This window comes from Neovison vison, chromosome 11, assembly GCF_020171115.1.
Source record: "Neovison vison isolate M4711 chromosome 11, ASM_NN_V1, whole genome shotgun sequence".
Lineage (NCBI taxonomy): Eukaryota > Metazoa > Chordata > Mammalia > Carnivora > Mustelidae > Neogale > Neogale vison.
The window spans coordinates 182,676,393-182,689,515 of NC_058101.1; the positions used below are offsets into that span (position 1 = coordinate 182,676,393).

Genomic DNA, 13,123 nt, shown 5'->3' on the forward strand with positions numbered 1-13,123 from the left:
TCAGGTCATGATCTCAGAGTCCTGGGATCGAGCCCCACATCGGGCTCTCTGCACAGCGGGGAGTCTGCTTCCTCCTCTCTCTCTGCCTGCCTCTCTGCCTACTTGTGATCTCTCTCTCTCTCCCTCTGTTGAATAAATAAATAAAATCTTTTAAAAAAGAAAGAAAGAAAGAAATGCCTGAGTGAAAGGGGAAGAAAATTCAGATAACTCAACAATTTTGTTGTTTTGTTTTTGTTGTTCTTTTTACCTTTATCTTTTCTCCCCCTCTCCCTGTCTCCCTCCCTTCTCTCTTGCTTTCTTTGATACTCAGAGAAGTACAACCCTCTTAGACTCTGGGATCATCCCATCCTGTAAAACGCACATTATGTCCGTCTTAGGGACAACACGTGGATATGCCCTAAACATGGTCCCAGTCATCCGGGATACAGAGAGATTTAACTTTTATGATCTTGAATGATGGCTTTGAAGGGAAGAGGAGAAACTGGTGAAGAGAAGTTTAAAAAAAAAAAAAAAAAAAAAAGCTGTGTTTGATCATATGGCCTCTTCCAACTTTCCAACAAGGTACAGGCCATATGAAGGAAATCAATGACGCTAAAATATTAAATACAGGGTAATGAGAAGGAATACTGGGCTAGCTGGAAGGACCTGCTCTCCTACTAGACGAGACACAGGACTTAATGTTTTTAATGCTTCAGTTTTCTCATCTGTATGATGAAGAAAAATAATGTCTTGTTTCACACATCCACTGTGAACACCACATGAGATGTAAATGTCTTTGTAAACCATGAGGTGTCATGCAGAAACAAGTTATTGTCATACTTCTTTTTTTTTTTTAAAGATTTTATTTATTTATTTGAAAGACAGAGATCACAGGTAGGCAGAGAGGCAGGCAGAGAGAGAGGAGGAAGCAGGCTTCCTGCTGAACAGAGAGCCCGATGCGGGGCTCGATCCCAGGACCCTGGGATCATGACCTGAGCCGAAGGCAGAGGCTTTAACCCACTGAGCCACCCAGGCACCCCTATTGTCATACTTCTGAAGTGAGTTTTGAATCGAAGACTCTAAAAACTTGTTTCTCATTAAATATGAATTTTTAAATATTTCAAGGTCCTGTTAACTACAGAATGACAGAGGATAAGAAAAGTAAAAAGAAAAAAAAAAGCGAAAAGAAAAAAAATTTACAGCAGATTAATTAGATTCACAGCAAATGGAGAAATGAATGAATTATGGTTATATACGCATTAGTAGAGCTGGGTTAGAAGTAGCTAATATCTGCTCAGACTGTAAGTGCTACCAGCAAACATTACAGGCAAGGAAGAAACAAACAAAAACAAACCAAAAAGCAATGCATCAACATCTGAAAAATTCAGGCGTACAACAGTGTTTTCTCTGAGTTCAGTGACCCACAGCTGCTTGTTAGGAGCCCGGAGGTCAGAGATTGGACACGGACATATTACCCAGGAATGAACTACGGTGGGTTGAAAGGAACAGAGGCAGCTGAGAGAAGCACCTAGAAAGGTTGTAAAAACTGAATGTATAACCCAGATGTCTTCTTTCCTGCTCTAATGTCACTAAGTTATATCGAGACATTTCTTTTTCCCATGCATGCCTCCCAGGCCCAGCTTCAGACATACAGCAAGAACTGTACTCCTTTATGGAAAACCCCAAGAGGCAAAAGGAATTGGAGGACATACTGCAGGAGGAAACAAGAACAGCTACAATTTGGATGCAGAAGGGGGTCTGATTAGTAGCAGGTGCAGCCAGCACTAGTTAGGTCTGTGGTTCTGATTAGTAAAATGAGGTGAGCTTCTTTTCCTTACCTGAAGACACATATGCTCTTTCAGTGGAGACTGGCATGCCAGTAATGAGGTCTGTAAAAAGAAAAGGTAATAGGAAATTACGATGTATAATCAGGAGGCGGGCGCCACTTCCACAGCCTGCCTTCCAACTGAAGAAGAAGAGTGTGTCAAGGAAGGAAAGTATTGCAAGACGGTGATGAAAGCCCTGGCTCTATCCACCCCATATGTCAGAAACGCAACAACAACAACAACAAAAAAGTTGTCCAGATAAGTAGTTCCTCTTTTCTGGGCATATGTAGGAAGAATTTTCCGCCCCCATGGAGCTGGTGAAGGGCAATATACAGCAAGGAGGCCATGGGTTCCTTCTCAGAGAGGAAGGCAGATGACAGAAGTCAAAAAAAATATCAGAGCTGTAGGATCAAAGCTGTGGTCAGAATTTTTCAGTTATCAATCTTTGGAAAACTATACGTTTGTTCAAAAACAAAAGTAAGCAATGCTTCTTGTTGGGATTGGTGAAAAACGTCAAGTTCTGGCATTGAACTCTACAGAAAATTGCTAATGGATGGTCCAGACGGGCGCCTTATCGGACACAGTTTTCAGCTACTCTGGGCAAGGCACAGAGTAAGAGGGAGCGCCCACCCCAATGGAATGAAGGAGAAACTACATCCTGCTGGACACACCGTTATGGTGGGAATTGGGCAGGTCTTGTTTAAGCTTCGACTTGTTTTCAGTTTACTGCCTTTATCATGGAACAAAGGATGATTCCATTGTCTAACCAACCCTGTCTTTTTCCTGTCTTTCTGGAAAGGGCTTCACTTGCTAAAATCTAGTAATTTCAGTAAGGTGTGGTTTTATGAAGCCTGGAAAGATGCAGTGATGCAATGATGAGTATCATTCAACCTTCACTGTTGGTATAATTATTGTCAAATGATAAAACAATATGTCACTATTCACTAACCAGGACAAAAAGTTAAGTTGAATCTGTTCAGAAGTTAACAGAACCTACTAAAATCCTAAGCAAATCATATATGTTCTCATTTCATGTTTGAATTAACAGCCTGTTAATCATGGAGTTAGAAATGTTCACGATCAACGTAATCATCTTTAAATATAGATATGACCATTTCAGGTTTCCATGGTAGGACTAGTCCAGTAGGTAAGAAGACTTAATTTGAGGGCAATGTTTCCTTCAACCTCAAACACTTCTCTAGCGATAAAAAGTTTTGTGGACTCAGAAGGGAACAAAAATAGCATCTGAGACTCAGCAGGGATGTTTAAGAATAAGCATCAGGTGAGATATGAATATATAAAGACCAGAAATATATCTTCAGTAAGACCAAATGTGTCTCTCTTGTGAAAATTAAGTAATGAATAGTCCTCTCTATTCAAACATTAGGAAGACCAACCATTCAAGGTGTGAGATTATTACCAAGCCACCAAAGCAGCCTACACTGCCTCTTCTACCCACAAATGAATGGGAAGAAGTGAAAGGAATCGGAATGGGAAGGTATACGATACCCTTTGGGTTTGTTCATGCAGCAAGTATTAAAGAGGATAGTCTGAGTTGATAATATGGCAATGTCTGTTTCTGACACGACCACAGCTAAATTTCCTTGATTTGGGCTACAGAAAATGAAATTGTCCTTCTTTGGGGAAAATTTAATCTGAGAAGAAGATTTTTTTTAGTAAGATTTTATTTATTTATTTGAAAGAGAGAGAGATCACAAGTAGGCAGAAAGGCAGGCAGAGAGAGAGAGGAAGGGAAGCAGGCTCCCTGCTGAGCAGAGAGCCCGATGCAGGGCTCGATCCCAGGACTCTGAGACCATGACCTGAGCCGAAAGCAGAGGCTTTAACCCACTGAGCCACGCAGGTGCCCCTGAGAAGAAGATTTTAATCAAATGTCCACAACATTTATCTTTCCTAGAAGAAGATCCATGTTTCCAAGCAAGTGCCCTCATTAGGAGAGAGGTTTCCTTTCCTATCCTTCAGGACCCATCAATGACATGACAGCCAGACCAAAGTCATAAGTTCAGGGTCACAAGAATTGGGCAGAGGTCCCAATCCCAGCATGAATATCAAGACTCTTTTCAAGTTTATTTTTGACAAACCAAGTAGTTGTCCACTGTGACATTCCAAGAAAAAAAAAAAGAGCTTTTCTATCTCCAACTTGAAAGATCTCAGATTAGAGGAAAGGTTGACCATTGACCATAATGTTTCCTTTTTAAGTTGAATGTTACATAAAAATACCAGAACAGGAGGTTACTATAAAAATCTCTCTACACAGAGACAGCTTAAAATAATCTCCCTTCCTAAAAAAAAATATTAATAATAACAATTCTCTCCCTTCCTGAAATTAGGTATTTACCCTGGAGACCTTAAAAATATCTTTAAGAATTATGGCTCCAAATAGAAACCTTCCGAATTTTCTTGGGGGAAACACAAGTTAGAAGTCATATACTTCTATACTAAAAGAATCCTGCTAATAAGAAAAATTAATCTTTTTGATTAAAATCACTCAGCAACCATTTTAATGCATGTTTGGGGTAGACTCCATAGACTTACAGAACTACCTTTTGTTATAAGTGATTGAAAACAATTTTGCTGCAATTACAGATTGAAAAAAATTAAGTCCTGCAATCTTCTTGATGTTTACTTAAGCGAAATAGTTTTCCTGCAGTAATTTGGTATATTAAATCGGTTAATTTATAAAGGACATCCCTTTCATTAGTGCAAATTAATGAAAATTTAGAATGATCAGGAACTGAACACAGCTGAGCAACTTCTGCTGATTAGGCAAGTAAATATAAGGAACATTAGTATATTTTCCCTGTTTGACGGCCTTTTTAATAAATCGGATCTGCTCTCAAGAAAAAGTGGCAGTGTCTGAAAAATGACACCTTGTGGAAAGGAATTTTTCTCATTAGGATACATGCATGACTTGTCGGAGATTTCACCATGAGCACACTATACTGAATATAACTATTTGGCAACAGACACGTATACATAGACACAAACATACATATGATGCGTCTGTGTGTATCTCAACATTCACTTCTGTGACTTTTTGTTATTCTAAAATTACGGATTATTATCGTGTGTGCAAAAAATATGACCAAGTCATCTTTTTGAAGATTGAAAATGGGCCCCCTTATTTATTAGCACAAGTGAAGATGACTGACGGAATGTCTTCCAGTGTCTGCATTCTTGCTTACAAGGACAGTTTCGCAACTGAGAAATTTTGAAATTAATAAATGATGTAGAGTCAGAATGGATACTACACGCTGAAAAGACAAGTCCATTTCACTCATATGGTTCTTCCTTATGAGGCTTCATGAGAATACAATAGAAGACAACATACATGGAGACTGCTTTGTAAATTACAAAACATTTTATGTGATTGTCAGGTTAACTACAGCTTACCAGTATCACAGCATTTTCAACAATGCCATCAATTTGGGAGAGGGGGAAACTAAGCCTATTACCCACGTGAGCCAATTCTTTTAAAGGACCAATTGATGTATTGGGCAAATTTTGTAGAAATACTATTTTTCGTTCATCTCAAAGGAAACAGCAGATTTATTGCTGTGAGCCCAATGTTCCTATGGGATCTTGAATCTCACTCAATTTTTCTCCTGATTAAAAAAAGAAAATCTAGTCGCAGATATGACTGATTAGTTTGTATATTCTCTTGTATTAATCTTTAAAGACTGCGGTACTTAATTAATTCAAAAACCAGTTAAGTCTATTACTCTCTTCCCTAATCTGTGCCCAGGAGTTTTTATGGAGCTTCTTAGCTAAGAATTAATTGCAACATTAAGGTTTCCCATATAAAGACCAAGCCAAATGAAATGCAAATAAAAATAAACATACAGTGTGCAGTCTGTGTAAGGGTGGTGTATGTGGCCTGTTAAAGAGGCATATTTGAATTCATCAAAGGAATTCACCCGTTACCCCTCAGGTAATGATGGCTGTCTGTAAGATCCTTCTTTTTTTATTTTTTAAAAGATTTTATTTATTTATTTATTGACAGAGAGAGAGAGAGAGAGAGAGAGAGAGGGAGGGAGCACAAGTAGGCAGAGAGGTAGGCAGAGAGAGAGGGGGAAGCAGGCTATCTGCCAAGCAGAGAGTCCAATGCAGGCCTCGACCCCAGGACCCCGAGATCATGACCTGAGCCAAAGGCAGAGGCTTAACTCACCGAGCCACCCAGGCGCCCAAGATCCTTCTTTTTGTAAAAACTCATCTGGTGTTTGTTAGACCCACATGGTCCCCAAAATAATTAGCAGACTGCATATGTGTCTATCCATCTACTGTACAGCAAATTCTTTTTCCAAATAAGATTGGGATTAAGAGGCATTGGAAAGGGCAGAAAACATACAAATTTCTAAAATGTAGCTTAACATAGTGGTTTTGTGTGTGTGTGTGTGTGTGTATTTAGAAAATATATACATTTAGAAAAGAATGTGTGTATATATACAAGGAGAGTTTTGCAACTGAGAAACTGTATATATACACACATTCTTTTCTAAATGTATGGTCGAAAATAGTGAAAATATAGTCATTATTTCACTCAAGCATGTAACAATTCAAGGAGAATTTCTTGGGTTTTTGTTATCATTTTGTTTATATCTAGTTGCTAATCTAAGCAATTCTACACAACGAGTTTCACTGCAGAAAATTCCTAATATTGGATGGAAGACTTTTATGATCCAAGCTAATTTTTTCCTGAATAGTTATTTAGCTGTGTTTGGGAATTAAAAATCGTGTCAAACAGCAAGTCCATCCTGGTACATTTTTTCATTTTTTTCTGGGGAGAAAAGAAAACAATCTCTTGTTCATACCTTCCTTCCCCTTACTCCTGCCATCCCTCCTAGAATCTGGTACCAAAATATAGTCTAAACGTCTTTGTGAAAGAAGGCACTTGTGTGAGTATATCTTCAGTATATCTCAAGGAATCTTTTGCACAGGATGAAATTTGGATAATTAGCTCACAGCAGCATACCAGATTCTTTCAGCAAGGCAACCCGTGTAGAAATTATCAGACCACAGTTGTGTATGCATTTGGGTAATACGGGAGAGATGAGGGAGACAACATAAAACTAACAAAATGACTAATATTTTGTAGAACATATCAATTAAAATCTCAATTAAAATCTCCTATCAATTAAAATTATATTGTGTATATCTACACAATATAATGTTTTGACATCATGTTCTTATTTTTAAGACTTTTTTTCTAGGACCTCTAGAAGGAAATGAAATTCTTGAGAATTCCACTCTCTCAGCCCAAGTCAATAATAAATACACAGGGAGAGAAGGTTTGGCCATGTGGCAGTTTATAACCACAGTAGAGTACTCTTTTTCCCTCTGAAAGAGTGTTTCTGTGCAGTGTTTGCCCAAATTTCTAAGGAAGCAGGGATGTGACAACACAAGTTCGTGTATCTGAGTCCCAGCCCGAGTGCCAGAGAGCACCAGACCTGAGCTGAGCCTTCTTTGATGACTGGAATTGATAGCAAAGTCAAAGAAAGCAGCAGACGAGGCTGAAGGGTCAGGAAGATGATTTATTTTCTTCTCGGTTGTGCTGCAACTAAGCCCCTGAGGTGCTGGGGGAAAAGAGAGTCTCCCAATATGCAGAACACACTGGCCTTGTTTTTAGTGGTGGCTGCCAAGCCACAGGCTCTGACGAAAAGCAGACCGCCCAAAGACTCTGAGGAGAGGGGTCCTTCTAGGCGGCCATGTTTCCAGTTTCACTCCCCTTGGTTGAGACCATGGTGGGCACTTGACCAGAAGGCAGATGCTTCGTAAACTCTCTAGTCTTTCGAAATGGTCTGGCATGTAAGTTCTGCCAATCAAATTCTTGCGATGGGGAACCTGATTTGGGAACTAAGAAAACAGTCCCACAACAGGAGTTAAAATGGAAAGAATGTCTTTAAAAGAGCCGTGAAGAAAAATGGCCAAGTGAGATCATAATCAGGTTAAAGTTTGTAATTATGAAGAAGCACTTTGAGAGCAAGAGAGGTAAGAAGACAAAAGAAACAGAAGCTTCAAGAAAGTATCTGAAGCACATTAAAGGCAGAGACACTAGAGAGAAGATCCAGAAACTCCTGTTTACTTAAATCTTTAGACATGTCCTGGGCTATATTTTCCTCCTTAATGCCCAGTTATAATGGAGTTGTAGCTCTTCCCAGAGAACCCCTCTCCTTATCCCTCACACCCTTCCTTCTGTTTTATAGTTTTTTTTGTTTTTGTTTTTGCTTTTTTTTTCTCCCCTTCACAAACCAAGGACTCTACTTAAACATTCTCAAACACACAGCCAGGTACAAAGTGAGCCCTACTGGATCAGAAATTCAAGAAATCTGGGTCCAAGTCCTCCTTAGCCACCAAGTATCTTGTGATTCTGAATGTGTCTGTTTTTAGAAACATGTTAAATTCACATTTCTTTTTAAATACAATGAGAGGGTTGGATAAGGATGAACTATTCCTAGGGTTCTGAGAAGAAAATAAAAACAAGACCACCTTGCATTGTAATTGAGATTCTTTTTTCTCCCTCAGGTGCTCTATGCAAGTCAGCAAGACCTCATCTTGTAAAGATTTTAGTTGGTTGTTTAAGAATGACTTCCTTACAATATTGTGAGAATTTCTCTTTACTCTTGTCAGGTGAGAAAGACTGATTATCAAAAATATCCCGACTTGCATTTCTCTAAGGTCAATACTAAATATTCAAATTTAAGACCAGTTCTCGAATGAATTAATATTGAAAAATGAGTTAGAGGTCTCCCCTATGAGAGAAATGCAAAAAGCCATATTATCCCTCAGCACCCTAAAATTAATAAAAAAAATAAACCCTATGGGCTTTTGCCAGGAATAATATAGTAGTAAATAATTCACTGCTTAATCCTATAAATCAGAAAACATGGAATAGTATAATGGTACTGTAAGCACTTAGTGAGACCATGACACTTATTCTAATTGTATTTTCCTGCGAATTTATAATATACATAGTTCTACAAATCTAATCCAAGTGTCAAAATCATAATTTAATAGCATTTACCACGGGGAGACACAATGAAGCAAGCCAATAACAGGCTGAGAATAAGCTACTAAACACAGCACAATAGGAAAAAAAGAAAAAAAGAAAAAAGAATCATCCACTGAAATTAGTTTTTAAATGTGTTTCAAGTTAGCATCCTATAAAATTCCTCACGGGGTAAAAATAACGCCAGTAACATGCTTATTGCTGAACCCGTGCTGATGCAAAAGTAAAGTGATGCTACATTTACTCATATAAATTTTAAATGGCTTTTACATTTTCAACTACAAACACAGCTCCTAAAAATAGTGATGGAAACTACTTTCCACTGTTGTCCTGTACTCTCTGTGGAGGGAGGCATTTAAAATTAAAGTAATGAACTCTGATTACCCCACAACAGAGAAGTTCACTGGGGAATCCAGAGAAGGCTGGGGATTAACCTGAGATTTTTCCCAACCCTGCTCCTTATTTTTATCTTTCTCCCTTCTCCCTGTCCCCGTAAGTCAACGGACACCAACTCCATCAGTCTCCTACGGAGCTGACCCTTCAAGTTACTTTTGCTCTCCCCTTCCTGGCCCTGCATTTTACCTTCCGGTCTGTAGAGACCAGGTCTCTGTGGTGGGCACTCTTTTCCCCTCTCCTGCCTGGAGGGGAGCAGCGTCCTTAGGCTTGGCTTTTTAACACCCGACAGGGCTGGCATAGGCAGTAGGCAAGTGCCATCATGCAAAAGGGAAAAGAAGCACCAAAGGGTATTCTGAAGTCGCATTTTATTATTTCAAGAGACAGAGACGCTCACTGCTTTAGCTCATCATAGGTTTCTAGAGATGATTCCATCAAATCACAGAAGAGCTAGGTATCCCGAGCAGACACCCACCAGTGCGGGTTTTTTCACTTCTTGGGACAACTCCGAGAAGTTGCTGGAGGGTGAGCGACACCTTCTACCTCCAAGTCATTCATTGGTTTAACCAATATCCCTGGCGCCATTCTTAAGCAAGCAGAAGCTGAAGACCAGACATAGTAGGGAGGGCTTTGCCTCGAAGACTCTCATAATTTCAGAACTGATAGGCCTAACAAAAAATGGATAGGCCTCACGGCTACGACCCAGAGCCAGCTGTACTAAAAACACATACGAGAACATTCAAACTTCTAGGACTGAGTCAGGATCGTACTCTGTTAACATGTACACACTACATATATTCATATATAATATACATATGTACATACATATGTATGTAATATACATAGATCCTGCATATACAAATGTATTCTGTATATAAATACACACACATATATATACACACACACACAGACTTGGTTACTGACAGAGCCAAAGACTTGACAGCCCTCCCTGACAGATTTAAAGAGGAAGTATAATCTCTTTTAGTGGCCCAGCCTATTCCTGCCATTCATGACCTTATTGACATTCTTAAAAAATAAGAGTCTATGTATATTTCAGATTTATATCACCTCCCGGGGTAGAAGACACACCCTTATCGAAGTGTGTTTTATGGAAGACACCCAAGATACTTGAAGTATATGGTTTTCTTTCCATGTTTCTTGTTTGTTCACAGTGAGATTTAACACACCGGTTTATTACAACTCTCTTGATTTCTCCTCTCACAGCCTGAGAAATGCAATGTAGTAGGTATCTCTTACCATTTGAATCCACAATGGTGATATTGGCAGAGGCACTGTCATTTCCTAATTTGCTGGTCACTTTGCACATATATTCTCCAGAATCAGCCAGTGATGCCTTGTTAATGCGAAGTTCTGACTTCCTGTAAGATCAGGACCAAAGTGGTATAAGTATATTTCAAGGAAATACAATGACCATCAAAATCTATTTCTCTGTAGTTTCGGGGTTCTCAAACTCCCCCTCCCCACTCCACACATACCACCTAAAAACACAGCTTAACTAATACACAGATGTATGATTTAACCAAGAGTAAAGATAAGATCACATTTAAGTGATACTACGGACACGGCCTTAATTTTATCATCCAGGTTAGTAATTTAAAGAACATCTATCTTCTCTAATTTTTCTTTTTATTCCTCTACCACCACCACCACTAAACACACTATGCCTCAGTTTTTTATTTTATTTTATTTTATTTTCAAACCAACTGGTAAATTTTCTTCCTTTCTATATGTAAATGTCATCAGCCACTAGAAAGATTTAAAAAGTGTAAAAATCATTTACAGATCTGGTAAGGACAGACACTTAGGCAGGCTAGAATAGATTAAAATGCTCTACACTTTCTCAGTAAAGTAACATCAGGACTTAGGTTAATTTTGAATAAAAAGGAATTACAAAAGAATGGGAATTTATCTTTGAGAAGATTCACATTGCTAGGAGCAGAGAAGAACACAAATCGTTCTTAAGATTGAAATAAATATAAACAGCAGCACATGTCATAAAACTGCATATTAAATCAACAGTCAACACTCTTTCAACATTGGCAGCATTGTGATTTGCATCTGTCTGTGTTTTACTGTTGCATATAGCCAATAACTTAAGCAGTCTCCATGATTTTGCATCTGTCTGTGTTTTACTGTTGCATATAGCCAATAACTTAAGCAGTCTCCATGATTTAAAAACACAGAACCAGGGGCGCCTGGGTGGCTCAGTGGGTTAAGCCTCTGCCTTCGGCTAGGGTCATGATCTCAGGGTCCTGGGATCGAGCCCCGCATGGGGCTCTCTGCTCGGCGGGGAGCCTGCTTCCCCCTCTCTCTGCCTGCCTCTCTGCCTACTTGTGATCTTTTGCACTCTCAAATAAATGAATAAAATCTTAAAACAAAAACAAAAACAAAAACAAAAAAAAAACACAGAACCACTGGGGCTGGTTGAGTTTACTGAAGACATTTAAAAGCATCTCTGTCTACTCACTCCTGGTCCTGACTGCCTGGGCTCTTGGGATGACAACAAGGAAAGAAGGCAGGAAGCAAAGACAGCAACTCAAAATTCTATGCAAAGCTCCCATGATTTACACCGTCCTAGTTTTATAGTGAATTTTCTGGTCTTCTTGTCATATAATATTATTAATCAAATTCAATAAGTTGTTCTTATTTAATTAATAAAAATTCAACTCCTACTATTTATTCTCTTCCAGTCTACTGGATGGAACCACCCATCTGGTCCCATTATGTAAGCCTTATGGCTTTCCATCAAGGTGCCTTCACTTGTGCCCTTTCTTCCTCCTAGGATGGGGTGACCCGTATTTCCAGATACTGGCTGACTTTTCAGGACCACCTCAAGTGCCAATTCTTTCATCAAACCTTTCATAATCATAGAGCTGCTGCCGCTCTCTTCTTTGTCTAAATTCTGATAGCCTGGAGTACCTCTTCCATGATCCTCAAAGTTCTTGAAGTAGATCTTACTTTTCCAACTAGGACATACTACACTCTGGGCGGGGGGAGTCCATAATTTAAACTTCTTGGTCTGCTCACAGTTCTATGCGGACATGCCACTGCTTTGTCCTTGGCACATCTTCAAATGATATTGGATGAATGTGTGAAAAAATGAGGAAAGTATTTGGATGCTCTCACTTAAGCTCACTTCAGGACCTAATGTTCCTAAATGTTGGCTGCTGGAAAGGAGGATGCCCTATTAAGAGGGCAGAGACAGTCGGACAGGTCCAGACCAAGGCAGCAACAGTCAAACCAGCATGTGGACTGAGAAATTAATGACTCAGAACAATGTCAACAAGTAAACTTGAGAAAACAAAGGAAAGTACTATACTCAAATAAATTCGGGAGACATTAGGTTAAACAAAAAATGAGCTTTCTGTTGTCAATCCTGAGGAATTCTTAAGTCTTTCATAGGCTAACGTCTGTTGACTCTCTAAGAGGGAAATCTATTATGTGGTTACTCTCAAACTTATTTGATGATGGAATCCTTGTCATCCACATAGCGTAACTGCTCCTATTTCCTGAAAATGACGGTACACAGAACAAAGTTGATAAAAAGTGGATCTAATATAAAAACAGCCTGTTTAGCTCTAATGGGGGGAGGTCACCAAGGGCCATTTATGCATGGATATTCACATATTAATCAGAGGGATTCGCCACAGAAAACTTTCCCTGCAGTGTATCTCTATGAACAAGATAGAACTATGCTTACAAAGGGTAAACACCTTGGCAAGTTGATATTAAGATCTAATTATAAACTACAAAAACTTTCAAAATGATCAAAATACAATATTAGGATATTAGCCCCCCCTCCCCCATCTAAGTTGTGTTGATTGTTTAAGCCTGGTTTGGGAGTATTCAAATCTGGTGTTTTTCTTAATGGATTATCAGC

The 13,123-nt window shown here is 39.0% G+C and overlaps 1 protein-coding gene across 2 annotated transcripts in view; it reads right to left on the minus strand.

The window, feature by feature from the left end:
* The window catches only part of NRG1 (neuregulin 1), a 1,114,604-nt gene that overhangs the window by 157,239 nt on the left and 944,242 nt on the right, over nt 1-13,123 (minus strand). The window contains exons 3-4 of one of the 2 annotated variants that reach the window (XM_044225410.1): nt 10,480-10,601; nt 1,818-1,868 (exon numbers count right to left, since the gene is read on the minus strand). In XM_044225410.1, the coding sequence (XP_044081345.1) occupies nt 1,818-1,868; nt 10,480-10,601 (173 nt within the window). The remainder of the gene's footprint in view (nt 1-1,817; nt 1,869-10,479; nt 10,602-13,123) is intronic. The other variant, XM_044225417.1, reaches the window with a different exon arrangement.